This window comes from Hemitrygon akajei, chromosome 14 (assembly GCF_048418815.1).
Source record: "Hemitrygon akajei chromosome 14, sHemAka1.3, whole genome shotgun sequence".
NCBI lineage: Eukaryota > Metazoa > Chordata > Chondrichthyes > Myliobatiformes > Dasyatidae > Hemitrygon > Hemitrygon akajei.
The window spans coordinates 51,102,740-51,127,306 of NC_133137.1; the positions used below are offsets into that span (position 1 = coordinate 51,102,740).

The 24,567-nt window shown below is 45.0% G+C and overlaps 1 protein-coding gene across 1 annotated transcript in view; it reads left to right on the top strand.

Moving 5' to 3' along the window:
- The window catches only part of itpr2 (inositol 1,4,5-trisphosphate receptor, type 2), a 272,542-nt gene that overhangs the window by 54,215 nt on the left and 193,760 nt on the right, over positions 1-24,567 (top strand). The window contains exons 3-5 of the mRNA XM_073066048.1: positions 13,474-13,586; positions 17,175-17,261; positions 20,462-20,620. Coding sequence (XP_072922149.1) covers positions 13,474-13,586; positions 17,175-17,261; positions 20,462-20,620 — 359 coding nt within the window. The remainder of the gene's footprint in view (positions 1-13,473; positions 13,587-17,174; positions 17,262-20,461; positions 20,621-24,567) is intronic.

The window sequence follows — 24,567 nt, forward strand, 5'->3', positions numbered from 1 at the left end:
CAGCTTACATCCAACACTTGTCTGGCCTTGACCGTGGTACGTACACATCTGCAGATGGTTGAAATGTGGCCTGGAACTTCTCTGCACAAGGATCTTGCTGCACCCGTGCATTTGCTGCTCCACAGAGCAGTTCATGCATTTCCCCCTGCACTGCACTGTCTGCAGCTTAGCAGCGGTAACTTTCGGGCAGCTGTTACCTATGCAAGGACAAGTCAAGAGAAATCCTGTGGTTTGACACTGCTTATTGGTATTTGATGTGTCTGTTTAATGCAATTAGCAGTTTTCTCTCTCTCTCTAGTTTAATATTTAGTTTGTGTAACTTAAAATAGTTTTTATGTTTTGAACTGTACTGCTGCCGCAAAACAACTAACTTCACAACTGTATACAAAATGCCGGAGGAATTTAACAGGTCAGGCAGCATCAATGGAAGGGGATAATCAGTCAACATTTCAGGCTGAAACCCTTCTTCAGGACCCAAACCATCAACTGTTTATTCCTTTCCATAGATGCTGCCTGACTTGCTGAGTTCCTCCAGCATTTTGTGTGTTGCTCTGGATTTCCAGCACCTGCAGAATCTCTCGTGTTTAAAATTTGGGATGATCAACAGGGGCAAATATCTGGAAGTGCTTCAACTGGATGAGAATCCGAATCAGAACCGGGCTGGTCATCACACGCATATGTCATGAATTTTGTTTTGTGGCAGCAGTACACCGCAATACATAAAAGAATTATAATTTTTTAAAGAAATACATAAAATACAAATAAAGTGGAGCCAAACAGCGAGGTAGTGTTCATGTGTTGGTCCATTGTCTGTTCAGAAATCTGATGGCAGAGGGGAAAAAGCTGTTGCTAAAACATTGAGTGTGGGGCGTCAGGCTCCTCTCCCTTCCAGATGAATGACAAGAAACCTGAACACTCTTGCTGCTTGATTTACCACATATTTCATCGTTAGCCAACGGACTGGAACATAAAGCTGTTGCTTGAAGCGTGAGCCCCACCCTTTTGCCTGCTACTTTTGGTTTCAGTTTTGTTTATTCGGGAAGCATTGTTTCCAGATTTGTTAATGCTCGGTTGGCTCTCCGCTCACTGCTTTCGTTGCTGCTCACTATGTACTGAAAGAGCCTGTGTTTATGCCTATTTGCAGTCCCCTCCACAACCGCAGCGTGTCCCATGGGTGTGTGACAGAAGTGCTGTCTGAAGTGTGCTCACAGTTGTCGTGGGGGAAGTGTGGCGACCCATAAGCAGGCCGGAGGCGGAGCAGGTAGTACAGTGACTGCACTGAGAAGGGGGAGACCTCGGCTGTGACAACACTGCAGGCTTGCTACCTCTGTCCAGCCTGCCATTCGGTGTCCCATTTCCTTTAAAGTGCTGAGAGATAAAGAGACCACAGTAACTAAGATCATCAAAGCTACTGAAGGAAATAGTTATGACCTTGAGCTTGCCATGCTTAGATACTGATTAATCTTCAGCCTTACTTTTAAACATTAATGCAACTGAGTTATAACGTCAGTATCACAAGAGATTCTGCAGATGCTGGAAATCCAGAGCAACACACATGGAGGAGCTCTAAAGTTCAAAGTAAATTTTATTATCAGAGTACACACGTCACCACGTGCAATCCTGAGATTCTTTTTCTGCAGGCTTACTTAGCAAATCTACAGAACAGTAACTGTAAACAGGATCAATGGACAACAAACTGTGCAAATGCAAATATAAATAAACAGCAATAAATAACCAGCGTGAAATAACAAGATAAAGTCTCTCTCTCTCTGTCTCTGTCTGTCTGTCTCTCACCCTAAATCCTAATCCTAATCCTAACCCTAAACTCCCCATCCCTATCTCTTCCAGCCTAGCCCCCTAATCCTAACCCTAACCACGTACACCCCTCTTGCCCTGACAGGCAGCCTTCACCATCTCTCAACACTTCTCCTTATGCTAACATCCACACCCCTCCCTCCCCGCCAGGTACCCCCCACACCTCAAGAATCACTCTCTCTCTCTCTCTCTCTCTCTCTCTCTCTGCCAATTCCCTCCTTCCCTCTCTGCCCATTTGTCAATTCCTCTCTGTCATCCTGCACCAGGTCCACCTCCTTTCAATCTCCACATTCTCTCTCTCTCTCCCTCCCCTCCCCCTCTCCTCTCCCTCTCTCCAGTTCTCCCTCTTTCTCCCACTCTCCCCCTCACCCCCTCACCCTAACCCTAAGCTCCCCATCCCTATCTCCGCCAGCCTAAACCCTTAATCCTAACTCTAACCACGTATCCCCCTCCCTACCTGCTTGGAGGCCTTCTCCTCCATCACCCAACCCTACCCCTAACCCTAACCTCCACATCCCTCTTCCCTCCAACTGAGGTTCCCCCACCTCTCTCCCTGGCAAGTAATGGGTTCTTTTCGGTTTCTTTGTTTTGTGGCTGTCTGTAAGGAGACAAGTCGCAAGCTTGTATTAAGTGTACAGACTTTGATAATAAACGTACTTTGATAGACCACACTCTTCCGGGACGGGCAAACAACCAATGTGCAAAACTGTGCAAATACAGAAAGAAAAAGAAAAGAAATAGTAATAACAAATAAGCAATAAATATTGAAAACGTGATGAAACATAAAAGGGACTTGAGGGACAAATCTTCTGGTGAGTATTTGGAACATGCTGCCAGAGGAAGTGGATGTGGCAAGCAGATTAACAATATTTAAAAGAGAAAGGATCTAGTGCTTTAGTATAGGTATTTGGATAGGAGGGACAAGGGCCAGATGTAGGCAAATGGGACGAGCTCAGATGGGCACCTTGGGTTTTCACGAGTGAGTTGGGCAGGTTTTGTACTGGATTAGTCTACAGTTCATTGTCTGATTATACCTCTGGCTACTTTACACTCCCACTGGAGCTAAATAAGTGCAAGGTCTTGCTGAAGGCATTGCGATTGGGAATCTTTCATGGATGAGGCTTCCGTCTCCCGGGTGTGTTTCTAAGTGGGAAGGACAGACTTCCCTTCATCCACCTGGTTCGCTCAGCTCTCTCCAACAACCTGCCCCCTTCTCACAGCGCCTTCCAGTGCAACAGCTGCCCTTCCCGGTATCCATGTTCGAAAGCAGAGTCCTTACAGGGAAGCAGGGATCCGGGGAGAGGCAGGAGGCTGCTGGTTTTGGGAACTGGGGGGTAAAGGGGTAGTGTTTCTGGTCACAACCCTGCTTCAGGCTGAGAGTGTGATGAGGTGAGGGAGAGGACTGGCATGTGATTGGTGGAGCCAGGTGGCGAGGAATTGATGGAGGGAGGGGTGGGAATAGCAATAGCGTGCTGGGCCGTGATTGGTGGAAACCACAGAGGGCTGTAGGTTACAGAATCTGATAGAAAAGGAAGGTGATGTGTGGAATCGTGTAAGGGAGGGACGCTGGGCACGGTGCAGGGAGGGAGGGCTGAACATAGGCCACTGTTCCCTCTGTGTGGACCAGCCATTGCTCTGAGCAGGAGATTCCTACACCACCTCAAAACTGCGTGGCTCCTTAAATGTTTTTTATATAATATGCAGACTATGAATATTTAGAATAAAAACTGGATTAATTACAGGGTATTTCGCAATTATATTAACATAGATTTCATTATTATATTAGCATAATTTCAAAATCGTATCAACATTAAATAAAACAATTCCAGCTGTACAGCAATGAAGGCTACGTGCACGGGAGCGTTTCAGCTTCTGCATGGCTGCGCTCCCACACAGCTTAGAGGGAGCAGTGGTGTAGGGGTGGTAGACAGATGGAATTAGGTAGGGGATGGGAAGGGAACTGGTTTACGAAGGTCAGGTGTGTGTGAAGACCAGGTGGATCAGAGGGAGAGAGAAAGGAAAAACAGGGGTGCAGGTTACCTGAGACGGGGGAGTGCAGTTTGATTCTGGTGAGTTGTTGATTACTCAGGAAGAAGATGAGGTACAGTTCCTCGGGTTGGCATTTGGCCTTGTCCTCAGCCGGTGTTGAACTGACTCAGCTGCACTTCCTCCTGTCCAGCGCACGACAGTCAGCGTGATCTCCACTACACGCAGGAACCAAACTGAAATTGCAGAGCAACACACACAAAATGCTGGTGTGTGCATTGCTTGAATTTCCAGCATCTGCAGATTTCCTCGTGTTTGCTTTTGAAATTGCAGAGCACCTCCTTCACTCCACTTCCAGCTGCCTGTCACCTCAGGTCTCTGCCCCAGTCCCAGTTTGATCTCCTCTCCTGTCCCAATGGAAGCCTGAGGAACAGGGTTTCATCTTCCACCCAGACGAGTTGCAGCTCCGGGTGGGGTTCAATGCTGAATTTAGTAATTATGGTCATTGCTCTTTGTGTCCGATGGGGCCAGTGATGACCTCAGGCCATCTATCTGTAATGTCATCTCAGGTTCCCTCTCCAGCATCAAGTGAAGATTATTGTGTATGGTCAGGATGAGAGTGGAACCTCATTGAAAGTCCTGGATAGAGTGGGTGTGGAGATCCAGGGATCTGAGGGCACAGATTTAGAATAAAGGGAATTATCTTTGGGGCTGAGATGAGCAGGAATTTCTTCAGTGAGACAGTGGTGAATCTGTGGAATTCATTGCCAGAGAGGTATGTGAAGTTTAGGTCATTGAGTGTGTGTGAGGCAGAGATTAATAGGTTCTTGATGACTAAGGGGTTTAAGGATTAGAAAGAGAAGGCAGGAGAGTGAGGTTGAGGAAGAAATCAGCCATGATTAAATGGTAGGGTAGGTGTGATGGGCCAAATGGCCCAATCTCAGCTTCTATATCTTATGGTCTTTATGGCCATGCTTTATCACTTGGTTTGAACAACTTAATTTTAAAAGCTGTAGAAAGGAGCTGTGCACTTCATGAGTGTGAGTGAGAAACAGCAGTGACGTATCCATTGTGGTGAAGGTGTTGGGCGTATCATGGCACGTATCTTTGTTTTTTGTTATCTTCTGTGTATTTATAGTCAGTTTGCCATCACTGTTACAGCTGACAGAGGTAGCTGAGAATCTTATTTTGAGGTGATATCGTTAAGCCAATAGAGAAAGTATTGGACTCCTTCAGTGGCTCAGTCAATGTCCATCTCACTTCGGATTCTGATCGACTGGGCTTGAACACAGGATCCTAGGCCAAGCCTGTGGGTGTCATTAAACCCATCTGCCCACTTACATCTCAGGTACATGTAGAAGATGGCAATACTGGCAGAGTTCTTCCCCTGTGTTTAATCAAGAAGCAGGCCGGAGAAGTCTTTGTGGACACCATCCACCCTACAAACTGCCTTTTCCTAAAGCTCCCTTCTGGAAAGCATTACAGGGCTATTAAAACAAAAACTTAACACTACCTTAAGTTTCTTCCCCCATGCAGTCAATCTGATCAACCATTCTAGTTAACCCCGTGCTCTCCTCTATCTAGTACCCCAGTCACTGCAATTTAAACACTTTATAATGCTGCTTCCATTGTAAATACATGCTGGTATTTGTGCACATTTTATTCCAGATCAGTACCTCCAACTTTATTTTTATATAGTTCTTTTTCTGTATAATTGTCGAATGGTGTTTTTCATTGCACGCTGCCCCCTGACCAACACAACACAGCGAATTCCTAATGCATGTACATGTATGCGGACTGTATGCTGTATAGAAACAAGGTAGCATTAAGGACTGGAGCCTTGCTTTTGTTGCTTGTAGCAAGTTAGGAATTTGCACAGGTTGACGGTAAAACATGAAGCTTATCTTTACAGAGTATTGTCACATTATCACAGTGAAACGATTGTCTCACATACTGTTCATAAGGACCAATTCATTACTCAGTGCATTGAGCAGAGTCCCCAGCCTTTTTAAGCCATGGACCCTTACCATTAACTGAGGGGTCTGTGGATCCCAGGCTGGGAACCCCTGATAGAATAAGGTAAATTAATGGAATGCAGAATAAAGTGTAATAGTGACAGGGAAAGATCATAATGAGGTAGACTGTGAGAGTCAGGAGTGCATCTTGTACTGGAGGTCCATTAACAGATTTAATAACAGTGGGACAGAAGCTGCCCTTGAATTTGGTGGTACGTGCTTTCAGGCTTCTGTATCTTCTGCCCAAAGAGAGAGAGCAGAAAGAACGTTCAGGGTGAGTGCGGTCTTTGATCATGCTGGCTGCTTCACTGAGGCAAAAACAAGTACAGACAGAGCCCATGAAAGAGAGGCTGGTTTCTCTCATGTGTCCACAACTCTCCGCAGCCTCCATTCCTCACGTGCAGAGCGGCTGCTATACCAAATCATGATGCATGCAGGTAGAATGCCCATTCTCCCTGCGGTCATGTGGAAAACGCCCAAACTCCTCACAGAAGGCACTAGAATTGAAGTCTGAACTTCTCCCCGAGCTACAATAGTGTCACGCTAACCACTAGGCCCTTACTGGCCTCAACTCCTATCCCCAACAGAAATAGATCTAATAATCTGACCCCCACACCCTCGGAGGGTGGGGAATTACAGAGATTCACTACCCTGTAGGCAAAGACATTTATAGAGTCGTTGGTTTTAATGAACGTCCCCTTATTTTGTAGCTATTTCTTATTTGATACACCCCCATTTGTGAAAAGCACACCATCTATCTTGTCAAGCCCTCTTTAAGTCTTTTTACATTACAATAAGGTCACACCTTATCCTTTGAAATTCCAAGTAATACAGACCCAACTGCCCTTTCTTAAAAGGACAAACCCTCATCCCCAGAATTAGCCACCACCACTAAGTACAGGAACAGTTATTACCCACGGCCATCAGGCTGTGAACTGGTGTGATAGAAAGGCTGTTTAAAAACAAAGTAGATCATCTTTTTGGCCCGAAATGTTGGCTGCCTGACTTGCCGGGTTGCAACAGCATTTGGTGTGTATTGCTCTGGATTTCCAGCACCTGCAGAATCTCTTGGGCTACCAAAAGTAAAGATGTGGCTTACTAATGAGAAAGGAGTTCCCCATTGCATATCCTGAGGCTACTGACAAATGCTGCTGCAGGGAACAAACTGGGGAAGCAGAGTTGAGGAGCTGTCATGTAAGATCAAGGCCAGCAGCACAAAATGGGATCACACTGGGATACAACAGAGAGACCATTCAGCCCCAAGTGCCTGTGACTGTGAGAAAGCAGTCTACTCTGTCGTCTTTTCCATCTTCACCTCTCAGAAAGGAGTAAATCTCCGGAGTTCTCTGTCCCTGAGTGTGCAGATCATTAGCTATACTTAAGGTAGAGATGGGACAATATGTGAATGATCCAGGAATTGGCACAGAAGGGGAGTTGAAACTGGTTTCGGCATTGATGGTTATTTTCTAGGACGACATGGTAGCATAGTGGTTAGCACAACGCTTTACAGTACCTGCGACCCAGGTTCAATTCCCGCCACTGCCTGTAAGGAATTCGTATGTTCTCCCCGTGACTGTGTGGGTTTCCTCCCACAGTCCAAAGGTGGCAGGTTAATTGGTCATTGTAAATTGTCCCATGATTAGGCTTGGATTAAATCCGGGGATCGCTTGGTGGCAGGGATTGAAAGGGCGAGAAGGGCCTATTCCACGCTGTATTTCAATAAATAACTAAATAAAGAATGCTCTCCATGGTAACTCTGTGGAGTCTGCTGGAGTCTTCAGTGACATACCAAATCTCCTAATGAATTAGAGCCACTGGATGCTTTTGTGACTGCAACAATGCGGTGGGCCCACAATAGATCCCCTGAGATGCTGATGCCCAGGAATGTGAAAATTGCTCACTCTTTCAACTGTTAACCCCTCTACAAAGGCTGATGTGTGTTTTCTGATTGCCCCTCCTGACCAGCCTTGACCAACAAACAACCAATGTGTAACAGAAAAGGAATTGTGCAAATAAAAAATAAATACCATGAGAACATGAGTTGAAGAGGCCTTGAAGGTGAGCCTGTAGGTTGTGGAATTAGTTCGGAGTTGTGCTGAGTAAGGTTCTCCACGCTGGTTCAGGAGTCTGATGGTTGTAGGGTCATAACTGTTCCAAACCTGGTGGTGTGGGCCCTAAGACTCATGAACCTCCTGCACAATGGCAGCAGAGAGAAGAGAGCTTGGCCTGGATGGTGGGGTTCTTTGATGATGGAAAGTGAATAGATAGACAATCTTCCTCAGACTGTTGAGAGTTAAATATTGTTCAGATTGTGGATAACTCAGTTCAAGGTTTATTGCCATGTGTACAAGTGTGGTGAGGCGGAAATACAATGAAAAACTTGCTTGTAGAGGCATCACTGGCATGTAGGTACAGACAACACACAGAATTATGCAAGATCACTTGTGCTTCTCTGAAATGGGCCTTGCAGCTCAAAGGGCTGACCAAGCCTCAGGTTACTGACTGGAAGGTTTTCTCTGCAACAATGTCTTCAGGCTCCTGTACTTCCTTCCTGATAATAGTAATGAGAAACTTACTCGGCTCTGTGGTGAACCGAGGGTGAGGCTGTGGCCTGCTCCGGGCTTCATGTCACTTTTGTTCTAAATACTATTTGCTTGCTTTTATTAATTGCACGATTTCTCTCTCTCTCTTTCTCTCTTTTGAGATTTCTTTGATTTGTGTCTGCCTGTAAGGAGATGAATCTCAAGGCTGAATGTATAGATTGATAATAATGTAGTTTGAACTTTGAAGAGGATATGTCCTGGATGGTAAATGCCCCTAATGATGGGTGTCACTTTCTTCAGGCATCACCTTTTCAGATGTTCCTGATGACTGGGGAGCTGGTGCCCATGATGGAGCTGGCTGAGTTTACAACTCTCTGCATCTTTTTCTGATCCTATTCAGTGGCACTTACATACCAGACAGTGATGCAACCAGTCAACATCTGTGGAAATTGACCAGTCTTTGGTGAAATAAAGCCTCTGGCTTGTCTTATTTGTAATTGTATCAACATGTAGGGCCCAGGTTAGATCTTGAGAGATTCGTATTGCTGGATGCAATGTTAAGCGCTTTGAGATCATAGTTGCTTGGCTTAATGTCAGCAGCTCTGTGATCAGGGACTTCCAGCCTGGGGTCCACAGATCTCTTGGTTAAAGTTAGGAGTCCATGGAATAATAAATGCTGGGAAGCCCTGCTATAGATCAAGAGACAAGTGCTAATATCAGCTTTGTGATAGAGAAGGAAACCTAAAATCCAACTACCGCACATTTGACAAACAAGGGTGACTCACGCACCCTACTTTAACACTAGTAATGCACCTTCTAATCTGCTGGGCTTGTATCTGAACTGACTTGTTGGCTTCCTTTATATAATCAAATAAACCCAATACTTGTGGAGAGATTGAATCATGTCATCTCACTGAGAATTATTCAAATTGTGACTGAGATATTTTACATGAAAGCCCTTCAAAGAGGTCAATGGAGTATAATCACACGGCACCATCATTTCAGAGATGATAAACTTTAGCTTTATTTATCTCATGTATATAGAAACATGCAGTGAAACACATCATTTGCATCAGCTCAAATCAGAGAGGATTGTGCCAGGCCACCTACACTTCTTTAATTAAATTTCTTAGATTTTGTCTTCATTATCCAGTTATTTATACCATTTACTTACTGTCCTTTCTAAAAGGTCGATATTTTTAACCTTGATTTTTTTAAAAACAACTACAGAATAAAGCAATAGTGCCAACACTGAGAATATCTGAAGATATTTTGGGTGGAATGTGTTTTTGTACCAAAGATCACAATTTGTGATAGCTTAACTTTAACCACAGTAAAAGACTCAGTTAGGGTTCAAAGTTCAAGGAAAATTTATTATTAAAGTAGATCTATATCACAATATGCAATCTTGAAATTCATTTTCTTGCAGGCATTCATGGGAAAACAAAGAACTATAATAGAATCAGTGAAAAACTGCACACAAAGAAAGGCTGGTAAATAACCAATATGTGCAAAGGAAGATAAGCTGTGCAAATGAAAATAAATTAATAAATATTACCTGAGAACATGAGTTGTAGAGTCCTTTTTAGTGAGTCCATTGGTTGTGGAATCAGTTCAGAGTTGAGGTGAGTGAAGTTATCCTCACCGGTTCAAGTGCCTGAGGATGTGGGTTCTAAGGCTCCTGTACCTCCTGCTCGATGGCAGAAGTGAGAAGAGAGTGTGGGTTTGTTGGAGGTGGGGTCTTTGATGATGGATGCTGCTTTAACCCTTCTAGTCCGTGCCGAACACTTACTCTCACCCAGTCCCACCGACCTGCACTCAGCCCATAACCCTCCATTCCTTTCCAGTCCAATTTTACTTTAAATGACAATACCGAACCTGCCTCTACCACTTCTACTGGAAGCTCGTTCCACACAGCTACCACGCTCTGAGTAAAGAAGTTCCCCCTCATGTTACCCCTGAAACTTTTGCCCCCTAACTCTCAACTCATGTCCTCTTGTTTGAATCTCCCCTACTCTCAAAGGAAAAAGCTTATCCACGTCAACTCGATCTATCCCTCTCATAATTTTAAATACCTCTATCAAGTCTCCCCTCAACCTTCTACGCTCCAAAGAATAAAGACCTAACTTGTTCAGCCTTTCCCTGTGACTTAGCTGCTGAAACTTTCTTGTGGCTGTGCTTTTTGTGGATGTATTCAATCATGCACTAACTGCCTGGACGTGAAAACATTAACTATCGCTTGCAAACACGTGAACAAGCTAGCTTTTCAGGACCCACTTGCCCAGACATTTGGCTCTGTCAGAGAAAGAGTGGTATTGTTAGCACAGAATCAGTGATTTGAGACACGGTTGGCAGCCTGATACGGCAGGTTGTGCAGTCTCACAGCTGCAGGGACCCAGGTTCATTGCCGACTTGTGGTGCTCTAGCTGTGGAGTGTTCTCACCACGACTATGTGAATTTCCTCGGGTTGTTCCAACTTCCTCCAACATCTCAAAGGCGTGCTGGCAGGTTAATTGCCCACTGACATCCCAGTGTCTGGGAGTGACAACGAAATGACAGGGAATTTGATGGGTGTGTGAGGGAAAGGGGAATATAATGAGATTGCTCTAGTAGGACCCAGCATGGTTCTGGTGGGCAGAGTATATTCAGTCTGTTAAGTGCAAAATCTCCATTTAATAGGTGGCCGCAAGCAGATGGTCTGCAGATTTGTTCAGGGCCACAGTACTGGAAAAATTCCACCCTTACTGATAAGATATAGCAACCTCCAGTCATTTTAATGTGGCTGATAAAACCTTGTGGCAACTGGAATCAAGAAAAGCTTAACTTCTGTAGTGTTTTACAAGGTCGTTTTGCTAAAAGCATTGAAAGTGTTGCCAAAATATAACACTTGTTACAGTTCTATTGTAACTAATAAATAGCTTTGCAAGTTTATGAGTGAAACCCAAATGCATAATGTAGGGACCTGTTTGCTGTGCCTACTGCAACAGCCCTCAGCTTGTTAAGAGTCACACAGGATGGGAACTGGCCCTTCAGCCCAACAAGTCAATACTATCAAAAATCCCATCTAAGCTAGTCCCATTTGCCCATGTTTGGCCATATCCCTCTAAGCCTTTTCCAGTCCAAGAAGCTTTTTAGTGTCGTTGATGTACCTTCCTCAACCGCTTCCTCTGGCAGTTCGTTCCAAGTATGCACCTTGCTTTAGGTGAAAAAGTTGCCTGTCTTGTTTTTTATTAATTCTCTCCCCTCACGCCTCACACCTGTGCCCTCTAGATCTTCATTCCCCAACAGTGGGTAAAAGGCTGTTCATCCACCCTATCTCTGCCCCCTAATGATTGTATACACAATATGATGAGCCCTCATTCTCCTGTGCTCCAAAGGGAAGGTCGTAACCTCTCCCCATAACTCAGTCCATTATCGTCCTCGTGAATCGTCTCTGGACTCTTTCCAGCCGAATGGCATCTTTCCTGTAGCACTTTGCAGGTTCTTGCAGCTCTCAGCCTGCAGCCCAACAGATGTGATCTCTGAAGCCAGCTCTTAAAGGGACAAAACACCACTTGGGACATGCTCTCTTCTTGTCTCTTGTAGGGTCTGAGGGAGCATCTTGTCAAGCCCTGGGGATTTACTCATCCTGATTTGCAAACACCTCCTCTTCTGTAATCTGTGTACTGTCCATAAATTTGATGCTGCTCTGCCTCATTTCTATAGACTCTGTATCTTTTACCCAAGTAAATACAGATGCAAAGAATGCATTTAAGATCTTCCCAATCAGTGTTGGCTCCAACATGGATTACCATTCTGATCTTCCGTGTCTATCCAAACACTTATATATCTGGTCCCTAAGAATACCTTCCAATAACTTTCCCACAGCTGAGGACTGATTTTGTCCCTTACAATTCTTTTGTTCTTAACATATCTGTAGAATCCCTTAGGATTCTCCTTCATCTTGTCTGCTAGAGCAACCTCATGCTTTCTTTTAGCCTTCCTGATTTCCTTAAGTGTTCTCTTATGTTTCTTGTGCTCCATAAGCACCTCATTTGTTCCTACTTGCCTATACCTGCTATGCACCTCCTTTTTTCTCTTAACCCGGGCCTCAATATCTCTTGAAAACTAGGATACCCAACACTTGTTATCCTTATCTCTTCCATTCGGTCAGTTATATACCAGCATTGTACTCTTAAAATTCAGTTTTTGAAGGCCTCCCAGTTTCCAAGTATGCCTTTGCCAGAAAAGGGTAGGTAAGGACCTTGTCGACCAGCATACCATAAGGGACCTTGTCGAATGCCTTTAGTAACAAGATTAAGGAGCTTATCATTTCTAACTGAGCTGTTTGGAAGCTTCTTCTTGTAGAGGATATAATTCTACACCCTGGAGGACAGTGCTCAGGGTGCTTAAAGAGAAAGTGAATAGATTTCTGAAAGTTTTGAGAATCGCCGTCTATGCGCAATTGGCACAAAGGTGGGATTAAGGCCTGGGGCAGGTCATGTTAAATAAAAGGACAGATTTAAGAGACCAAATGGCCTAGTCCCACTCCTATTTTCTTACATTCTTATGCCAGTCATCCACGCTGGTTTAAAACACACAAATTCATGGAACTCATGAGAATAAGGATCAAGCAATAACTTTACGTGCCTTGTACAGTACATGTCTCAGGAATTTGCTGTGGTATGTTGGTCAGGATGCGACATGCAATGCAAAACAACAAGAGTCAACTATTGTAAGAATAAAGAATTATAGAAAAGTTAAGTTAGTGGTTAAAGAATGGAAGTGTGCATGAATACATAAACACTAGAATGTATCACACTGTTAACAGCTCTGTACAAAGTGGTTTAAAGGTTTACAGGGCCGCGATGGGGGTGGGGGAGCTAACTAGAATGGTTGATCAGATTAACTGCTTGGGGGAAGAAACTTTTAATAGACCTTTGTGCTTTCCAGAAGTGAGCTTTTGGACAAGTTAGTTTGCTGGGTGGGGAGTACCTGCAATGATTTTTCCTGCCTGCTTCTCTATCCTGCAGAGGCATGATGACCTCAGCCACTGTGCAAATGGATTTTGAAGCCAGGCTGTCAGAATTTCTCTCTTTCAGTTTGTGACCGTCTCTCTGTTTGCTTCATACCAGACTGCCTTTTCAAGGTATGCCCTATGAACCGTTACTCGGCACAGAAGCAGTTCTGGAAAGCCAAACAGTCCAAACAGGGCAACACTGAAGCTGCGTTGCTGAAGAAGCTGCAGGTACCCATACATATTTTATCCGGAGAATGTGTGTGTTTCCTGCCACTTTAATCACTACTTTGGAAGTTGGTTGATGTATGGGTGTCCGTTATACAGTCCATCAGGCTCGAAATGGCAGCTGGGCTACGGAGGATCCTTCAGGTGGTATTGGGTATAACTAGTACAGAGTGTAAGATTAAATGATTTCCTTCAATACATAAGCTGCCCCTCTCTTGAGAGATTCGTATTGCTGGATGCAATGTTAAGCGCTTTGAGATCATAGTTGCTTGGCTTAATGTCAGCAGCTCTGTGATCAGGGACTTCCAGCCTGGGGTCCACAGATCTCTTGGTTAAAGTTAGGAGTCCATGGAATAATAAATGCTGGGAAGCCCTGCTATAGATCAAGAGACAAGTGCTAATATCAGCTTTGTGATAGAGAAGGAAACCTAAAATCCAACTACCGCACATTTGACAAACAAGGGTGACTCACGCACCCTACTTTAACACTAGTAATGCACCTTCTAATCTGCTGGGCTTGTATCTGAACTGACTTTTGGTGTCAGCAGAGGATGCAGTCCTGAGGTTGCTCAGTCATCCACATCAATGCATTACACAACATACACACATCAGGTTACCAGTGTTGTCATCTGGTCTTCAGGGCTTGGAAATATTATTACAGAAGGAACTTCCGAATTCAATATAGAATCAGGCATACTGGGAAAGAAAACAGCTTAGAAATTAAAAGTATGGAAACAAAGCTGGAACTCTGAAACAAAGACAAAATGCTGGAAGAACTCAACAGATTGGAACAGATACTGGGGGAGTTCAACAGGTCAGAGTAACACAGATGCTGGGGGAGTTCAGCAGGTCGGAGTAACACAGATACTGGGGGAGTTCAGCAGGTCGGAGTAACACAGATACTGGGTGAGTTCAGCAGGTCAGAGTAACACAGATACTGGGGGAGCTCAGCAGGTCTGAGTAACACAGATACTGGGGGAGTTCAGCAGGTCGGAGTAACACAGATACTGGAGGAGTTCAGCAGGTCGGAGTAACACAGATACTGGGGGAGCTCAACAGGTCGGAGTAACACAGATACTGGGGGAGCTCAGCAGGTCAGAGTAACACAGATGCTGGGGAAGTTCAGCAGGTCAGAGTAACACAGATACTGGGGAAGTTCAGCAGGTCAGAGTAACACAGATACTGGGGGAGCTCAGCAGGTCGGAGTAACACAGATACTGGGGAAGTTCAGCAGGTCAGAGTAACACAGATGCTGGGGGAGTTCAGCAGGTCGGAGTAACACAGATACTGGAGGAGTTCAGCAGGTCGGAGTAACACAGATACTGGGGGAGTTCAGCAGGTCGGAGTAACACAGATACTGGGGGAGTTCAGCAGGTCGGAGTAACACAGATACTGGGGGAGTTCAGCAGGTCGGAGTAACACAGATACTGGGGAAGTTCAGCAGGTCAGAGTAACACAGATACTGGAGGAGTTCAGCAGGTCGGAGTAACACAGATACTGGAGGAGTTCAGCAGGTCGGAGTAACACAGATACTGGGGGAGTTCAGCAGGTCGGAGTAACACAGATACTGGGGGAGTTCAGCAGGTCAGGCAGCATCTACGGAGGGAAATAAACAGTGGAGATTTTGGGCTGAGACCCTTCATCAGGAATGAGTTCTCCCAGTACTTTGTGTGTGTTACTTTGGATTTCCAGCACCTGCAAAATCTCCTGTGTTTATGCTTAGCAGGTCAGGCTGCATCTGTGGAACAAGTCAACGTTTGGATTTGTAACCCTTCCAAGATCCGAATCTTTGACCATTTTCTCGTTCCACGGATGCTGACTGATTTATTTAGCCTTTCCATTTAGAAACTGGAGCTGTTTGTGCATGTTCTTTGAAGGCAACAAAAGCTGTCCGACCCAGAGTAGGTCAGGGCAGCGAGCACCCATGGGCAAAGTGAGGCCCGATGTAAAAGTGACCTCGATAACAATTCCCTTTCCGTCAGCTGATGTCATGGGTAATGATGCTCACTATGCCTCCATCCCGACACGTATTGGAACTACTGGGAGCAGCCAGTCAGGTGTGTGTATTATTGGGATTAGAAAGGGATGGCAGTATCTGTCGGCCTTCACTGCCACCATCCTGCAATCAGTTGCTGTCCCTTTATTGATTAAAAGGCAGAACTACAGTGGATGTGGTGAGGATGCCTCCGATAGTGTGAGAGACTAGGACCAGAGGACAGAGCCTCAGAATAGACAAACATCCCTTTAGAACAGAGATGAGGGGATTTTCTTGAGCCAGAGCATGGCAAATCTGTGGAATTCATTGCTACTGACAGCTGCAGAGGGCAAAGCATTGGATATACTTAAAGCAGCGGTTGATTGGTAAGGGCATCAGAGGATACGGGGAGAAGGCAGGAGAATGGGGTCGAGAGGGAAAATAATTCAGCCATAAAGGAATGGCGGAGCAGACTCAATGGGTCAAGTAGCCTAATTCTGCTCCTATGTCTGATTCCAGCCTCATTCTATTTAGGTTTCATCATCTCTGTCACTGTCATCTCTGGACATTTAACCAGCCCACATCTTGCGGGGCCTCCCGTGACATGTAAGTTGGTGTCAGCATACTGTCATGAGATGGTTGTCTAGACACAGAGATGTTGGCCTCTTCCCCATGGTTTCCCTCACCATCATGGCAGTGCTTCCTGTGGCTGCAGTGAGGAGTGGCCGTTCAGCTCTGACTCACTACCCATCAGTCAGTGCAGCTCTGGGCTCCATCTCATGACCCTGGTGGTTGCTGTTTCAGCCCAACACTGTGGCATTATTGTGACGGACCTTTGCCCAATTATTTTTGAGGAACCATGATTAGTTCCATCTGCAGTGCAGGTTTAGTTTGCCGGAAGATAGAGGAAAGACAAACTTCGGGTGATGGTTTGCAAGTGTGTTGGGAAGGAGTTGTGTGACAGGCAGGAGGTAGGAATGGGATTAATCAGCTAGACAACTTGTGCAATCTACTTTGATGGTTTATCACTCAACTTACAGTCTATGAAGCCCTGTTTAGACTATACTTTGAGTATTGCATTCAGTTGTGGTCATCTCATTGTAGGATGTAGAAGTTTAGAGAGGCTGCAGAGAAGATTTACCAGGATGCTGCCTGGACTAGAGCACATGTCCATGAAGATAGGCTGAGCAAGCTTGGACTTTTCTCTTTGGAGTGAAGGAGGATGAGAGGTGACTTGATGGAGGCGCAAAAGATGATTAGAGGCACAGAGTGAATAGCCCGCACCTTTTCCCAAGAGGTCATTATTTTAAGGAGATTTGAGGTAAGTTTAGGTGGGATGTCAGATATAAATTTTTTACACAGAAATTGGTGGGTGTTCAAATTACACTACCAGGGGTTGTGGTAGAGGCTGATACATTAGGGACATTTAAGAAAGTCTCAGAAAGGCACGTGGATGATAGAAAAATGAAGGACCATGTAGGAAGGAAGGGTTAGGTTGATCTTAGTGTAGGTTAAAAGGCCAACATTACATCGTGGGCCAAAGGGCCTGCACTGTGCTGTAGTGTTCTATGTTCTATGTTCTGAAGTTGATGAACTTTAACAAATGTTTTTCACAGCAAGCAGCCGAGCTGGAACAGAAGCAGAATGAGATAGAGAAGAAGAAACTGCTGGGAGAGGTTGTGAAGTACAGCAATGTCATTCAGGTAATCTGCTGCACCGGTGTCGTGTGTGTCCCTATGCCGACTCTGCAGCCTGCCTGCCTTCATTTCTCTGCAGGTGATGGCTGTCTGGTTCAGGAGAAGGGCAGCCTGCTGCCGAGGTGACTTTATGCATTTGCTTGTTCTCAAAATCTCTCAGCCTTAAGACCACAAGTCCTGTCAAAGAAGAACCCCGAACGATTCGACTGAATATGCCACTTCAGTGTGACGAGGTGGAGTGTTGATGTGGTGAATGTGTCAGCACCAGCTATTAGCAACACACACAAAATGAGGGAGGAACCCAGCAGGTCAGGCAGCACCTATGCAAGGACTGAGCTGTCGATGTTTTGCACCAAGAAACTTCATCAGGATTGGAAAGGAAGGGGTCAGGAGCCCGGATAAGAAGGTGGGGGAGTGGAAGGAGGAAGGAGGTAAAGGGGAGAAGTGCCTAGAAGTTAGAGAAATAAACATTGATGACATCAGGTTGGAGGCTACCCAGGCAGATGTTGCTCCTCCAGCCTGAGTTTGATCTCATCGTGGCAGGAGACGAGGGCATGGACAATTGTCAGACTGGGAATGAGAAGTCAAAATGAAATGTGTAGCCATCGGAGGATCCTGGCTCTTGCAGTGAACAGAGTGAAGGTGCTTAACAAGTATAAACTGCTGCAGAGAACACTATAAACACTCACCTCAACTCTGACCTGCTTCCACAACATATAGACTCATTTTCAATGGCTCCACAACTCACGTTCTCAGTATTATTTAATTTTTATTCACACAATTTGTCCTCTTTTGCACAGTGGTTGCTTGTCAGTCTTTATTTATGTACAGCTTTTCAGAAATTCTGTTTTATTTCTCTAATTTCCTGTAAATGTCTGCAAGAAAATGAGCCTTAAGGAAGTATATAGTGACATATATGTGTCTTGGTAACAGCTTTACTTTGGCTTTGACTTTGACAATGTCCACTACGGCAGTGAAAGGCTCATCTGATGATCCCTCAAAACCTTTCAACTTTTATTCTCCGTTCAGTTCACTTCTCAGCATCTTTCAAATGCATTGTGTGCACAGCTGCCTGGAGTTCTGGTCTAGGGCAGGAGGTAGACAAGGCCTGTCCCAGTCCTCCAACTGAAGACTGAAGCACCAGGAAGAGAGCCGATACAGATTATACTCATCAGGTCTGCAAGTTTCAGGAGGACAACAAACGGGAGGGCTAGAGTTCTGGGAATTTCCAGAGTCACAGATGGTGCAGTCAAAGAACTCTGTGGGTAAACGGCCTGTGCTGGGAGGATTATTTTTGCTCCCCGTGGCAATGCCTGCATTTATTTCCCATCCCTTATTGCCCTTGGGAAGGACATGGTCGGCTGCTTTTTCTGTCTTGCCACAGTCGGCATGAGGGACGTACTCCACAGTGTCATGGGGGGAGGGGGTTGTGGGCTGAGGGAGGTTGCTGGATAGATACTGAGGAACTTTGAAAGGTGGGGCCCAAGGCTGAAATTCCTATTGCTCTTAGCCACAAAGTGTTGATGATTAGAATGATACAGTGCAGCAAAGGCCCTTCAGTCTATGCAAGTCCATGCTGACCAAAATGTGTGTCCAAGCTGACCAAAATGTGTGTCCAAGCTGGCCAAAATGTGTGTCCAGGCTGACCGAAGTGTGTGTCCATGCTGACCAAAATGTGTGTCCAAGCTGGCCAAAATGTGTGTCCAAGCTGGCCAAAATGTGTGTCCAAGCTGGCCAAAATGTGTGTCCAAGCTGGCCAAAATGTGTGTCCAGGCTGGCCAAAATGTGTGTCCAGGCTGACCAAACTGTGTGTCCATGCTGACCAAAATGTAGTTCAAGCTAATTCCATTCCCCTGCAAATTATTGTCATTCATATATCTGTGCATGTGTTTCTTCAATAGGTCTGTTGAACCCTCTATGCACCTCTTCATTTTATATCAAATATCTACTACCCATTGTGTAAACAATAGCTGCTTCTCAGTTTCTTATTAAACCTTTCACCTCTGACCTTAAAACTAATGCTCTAGCTTTCGATTCCCCCACCCTGGAAAAGAAGACCATTCACTCTATCTATGCCCCTCAGTTTCCTATACTCCAAGGAGTAAAGGTCCTGTCTGTCTAACCTCTCCCTATAACTCAGCCCCTTGAGTCCTGGCAACACCCTTGTAAATCTTTTCTGCTCTGTTTCCAGTGCAATCACAGGCTTCCAATAAGAGAACATGATGCTCAAAGTGTTGCCTTACCAGTGTCTTGCAACATAACCTTCCAACTTCTTTACTCAGTGCCCTGACTGATGAGGGACAGTACGTCAAAAACCTTCCTCACTGCCCTGTCTACTGATGACTCTATTTTAAGGGAATGATGCGCCTGTACTCCCAAGTCCGTCTATTCTACAGCAGTATCTAGTTTGCTTCCATTCAATGTAAAAGTCCTAAAAATTCTAAAGGTCTGAAATAAATTCCGTTTGTCATTCCTCAGCCCACCTCACCCAAATGATAAATGTCCCACTGCAATTCCTGATACACGCTTTCATTTTCAAAGACAACACCTACTTTAGAATCATCTGCAGACTTATTGACTATACATTGTATATTCTTATCCAAATTGTGAATGATATGATGAGGGTTCAATGTGACCTTTTACAGGATACAAGTGACGTGGCCATTTACTGTGTAGGTGCAGGTGAAGTGTGGTCATCCAGTCAAACCACATCATTACATCTTGTGCTCAAAATAAGTTCAATGGAAACATCTTTCAGATAAACTGTCTTCAGTGAGACTTTGTAATGGCTTGTGAAACAGAAGCTCACTTTATGAATATTGCTTCTTTCTGAAGAATCTCCTCTCTAATACTTGCTTCCTTTCTTACTGTTTTGTTGTGTTCTATGTTCTGCCGGGTATTGTGGGCATGCTATGTTGGCACCGGAATGTGTGACCACACTTGCGGGCTGCCCCCAGCGCACCCTTGTGTGTGTTGGTGGTTAATGGAAATGACGCATTTCACTGTATGTTTTTATAAATGAACCCGATTCTGCTCCGACCCTAACCCCCTTCCACCACTAATGTTGGGGGCAAGAGGAATCAGGGTTGTACAAGAAGCCAAAGTCAGATCAGAGGTAAGTAAATAATGTTCAGGTATAAATAATCTGCGGTTAGATCAATGAAACGGTCGGTTGTTTTTTAACCTTTGTCTGCATTTGCTTGCAGTTGCTGCACATTAAGAGCAACAAGTACCTCACTGTCAACAAAAGGCTGCCGGCGCTCCTGGAAAAGAATGCAATGAGGGTGTCCTTGGACCACGCAGGAAACGAAGGGTCCTGGTTCTACATCCAGCCCTTCTGGAAGCTGAGGAGTGAAGGTGACAATGTACGTCCACTCGTGAGAACCACAGGATGGTGCACCAACCAAACTTCCACTGTTCAGGACCTGAGTTATAGGGAAAGGTTGGCTTTATTTAGGCCTTTATTCCCTGGAGGGTTGGAGTGAGGGGAGATCTTACAGAGATATACAAAATTATGAGAGTGTGGTTTGGACAAATTGAAGCTGGCTTCTTCTGTTGAGGTTGGGCGAGACCAATACTTGGATGAGGGTGAAAGGTGAAGTATTTAAGGGGAACCTGAAGGGGAAATTCTTCACTCAGAGGGTGGTGGAGTGTGGTGCAAGCTGCCAGTGGAAGTGGTAGATGCAGGTTTGATTTCCACATTTATGAGAAATTTTGATAAATACTATACATGGAAGGGAAGGTTATGGAAGGAAGTGTTCCAAGCCTGGGTCGATAGGCAGAATAACAGTTCAGCATGCACTAGATGGGCTAAAGGGCCTGGTTCTGTGCTCTAGTGCAACAGGACTCAATGACTTGTGACTCTGTCCTCCACTTGCCAACTCAGGGTCAGCCATTCTACCAGCTCCTTTACCTTGCTCCCCGATTCCATGAAATGATGGCTGTCCTGTTCAATCCCACTTTGCCAAGTTTGCTCCCCTCTCCTCTGTAAGGACAGAAGAATTAGGAGCAGGATTAGGTCCTCCAGGCCTTCTAGACCAAGACCTCACACCTTAGTGCCATTTCCCTACACTGTTTCTTAATTCCGTTAAAACTAAAATCTATTGACCTCTGTTTTAACTGGGCTCTCTAGGATACCTTAGTGCCTTTACCCAACAAAATTATATCTAGCAGAGCTCCAGGCTGTTACCCATATCTTAGCTAAAACAAGCTACTCTCAAGCTCATCGAACTGGTAAATGTAACTTTACAGCTCCCTGAAGAATGGGTGTCGAAGACTAAGGGCTGCATCAGAATAAGAATCAAGTTTATTATCACTGACATATAGAGTGTGGAGTTGTAGAAATTGCAAGCATAGAAATAGGCCCTTTGGCTCAAGTAGTCCATGTCAAACTATTATTCTCCGCAGTCCCGTCAACCTGCACCCGGAACCTAACCCTCAATACAGTGCCAATCCTTGTACTTATCCTAATTTCTCTCAAATGTTGATATCAAGTCACATTCACCACTTGTGCTGGCAACTCATTCCATAGTCTCACCACCCTCTGAGTGAAGAAGCTCCCCCTCAGCTTCTCCTTAAATACTTCACCTTTCACCCTTAACCTATGGCCTCAAGTTCTAGTCTCACCCAAATGTGGTCAAAGCCTGCTTGCATTTACTGTGTCTATACCTCTATCAAATCTCCACCCATTCTTCAACACTCCAGGGATTAAAGATCTAACCTATTCAGTAGTTCCTTATAACGCAGGTCCTCAAGTCCCAGCAACATCCCTGTAACTTGTGAAATTTGTAGTTTTGTAACTTGCAGTTCGGTGTAATACATAAAACATCCTGCAAGCTAAAACAAGAAATATATTTATGTAGAGGGTGTGCTCGATGAGGGAGCTGGTTGAACTTACAGCTGGCTAGCTTCTTCTGATCCTGTGCAGTTGCCCCTCCATACCAGAGAGTGCTACAACCAGTTGGAATAATCTCAATGGTACATCTGTAAATATATGCCAGTGTCTTTGGTGACATACTAGATTTCCTCAAACCCCTAAAGAAGGGGCTATTTTCATGCTGTGTGAGACTCGAATGTTATTGGACCAGCTAAGGTTTGCCAAATATGCAGTAGCTCTTTCTGGCCTGCCAATGGTTGGTCTTGACCTTACAAGGTGGTAGTTAAACTCATGACTTCCAGAAGACTTGTCAGGAGTTACATCTTTTGTGTGACCACTCCAGTTGAAGTAGCTACCAACAGGAAACCTCTGACAAGTAAAATTTCTCTGCACTTTCTCATTTCTGTGTTTTGTTTGAATGAGTCATCCTGACATAATCTGCTGTGGTAAGCGAGGCTCTTGGCAGTGCTTGATATCACACTCCCACATTCTGGCTGATTGTGAGTGGAATTTTGATAACATTCACGAGCAACTGCCTAGTGACTTCCTTCCATTGTCATGTTGTTTTTCAGAGCTGGTGCACTGAGAATTTACTGAGCCATTTATCAGGGCGAGTTCAGTGGTGGACTGACAGACTGGGCTTTTGAATAGTGTGTCTGAGTCATCGTAACACTGGCTAAGTTTAGCCGTCAAGATCCCACCCATCCCTCTGATCTTGGACATCTGATTCTCAACTAACTCAAGTTACTTTTTTTTGCAAAATCCTGCTGTTAAAACATCTGCAAGTGATGATTAGTCCTCTTGAATGAAGAGCATAGAACACTACTACAGAGTACAGGCCCTTTGGCCCACGTGTTGTGCCTGCCAACCTACTAACCAACTCGAAGTTCAGTCTAACCCTTCCTTCCTACATAGCCCTCCATTTTTTCTATCAGCCACGTGCCTGTCTAAGAGCTTCTTAAATGTCCCTAACGTATTTGCCCCTACCACCACCCCTAGCAGCATGTTCACACACCCACCACTCTCTGTGTAATAAAACTATATCTGGCATCCCCTATACTTTCCTCCAATCACCTTAACACTTTGCCCCTTTTGTCAGGCAATTGCACTCTGCAAAAAGAGTTTGGCTATCCACTTCATCTAGGCCTCTTATCATCTTGTCTATCAAATCACCTCTCATCCTCCTTTGCTCCAAAGAGAAAAGCTTAGCTTACTCAACCTAGCTTCATAAGACATGTTCTCTAATCCAAGCAGCATCCTGGTAAGTATTCTCTGGATCCTCTCGAAAGCTTCCACATTCTCCTATAATGTGGTGACGAGAACAGAACACGTATTCCAAGTGTGCTCTAACCAGGGTTTTATAGATCTGCCACACCACTTCGCGGATCTTCAGCTTAATCCTCTGACTAATGAATGTCAACACGCAATTCGCCTTCTTAAGAACCCTATCAGCTTGTGGGCTAACTTTGAGAGATCTATGGACGTGGACCCCCCAGATCCCTCTGCTCCACAACACCAGTAAAGATCCTGTCATTAAACCTGTATTCTGCCTTAAAATTCAACCTTCAATGTATGTTGACTAAGTTTGGTATAGCAGAAGGTTGCACCATGTTTATAAGGTGCAGATGTGAAGGAATACGGATGACACTGACCCACTCATCTTCAGAGTAGGTCCTTCAGACTACCTGTGTATAGAGTTCCCAGTATAAACCTTCCAGTACAGAGCACAGGATGTTAACCAAGCGGGACTGGACAGCAGGAAATGAGGGGAGGCAGTGGGAGAAGGAACTGAAAAAATAGGGCAAGAAGTGTGCGGAACAAGGAAGAGAATGCAAAGGAGTAGATAGATTGGGTGCTGGTCAGCGGAGCAAGTGCAGAGGAAGAAAGTGAGGAGGATGGAGGGATGTTCAGGGAAGGAGTGTAGAGAAGGGAATGCTAAGAAAGATTGACAGGAGGAAGTGAGGAGGAGGGAAGCACCGGAGAGATATTTTGTAATGATCAATAAACCAACTGTTTGTATTCAAATGGCCTTGCCTGGTGTCTCAGGGCAGGGTGTGTCTGCACTCGTGCCATCCCTCACCCTGGCATCCTCTGCCCGACACTCCTCCCACAGTGCTCCACCTTCCTATTCCCAACATCCTCTGCTCCTGCCAAATTTACAAACTCGTTCTCTGCTCCATGCTGACAAATACAGTACTGTGCAAAGGTTGTAGACACCCTAGCAATATATATGTGCCTAAGATTTTTTCACAGTACTGTACACAATGAGAACATGGGTAGAATATGGTTTCTGGGAAGAATGCATTTGGAATGCTTCTGTAAGTACTCATCTATACTTGGTAGACTTCTCTCAGACTTGATGGATACCCCATTTTGAGATTGTGAACCCTGGTTCTTAAACATCATCCCTGCATTTGTCGTACCCAGCTCTGTATG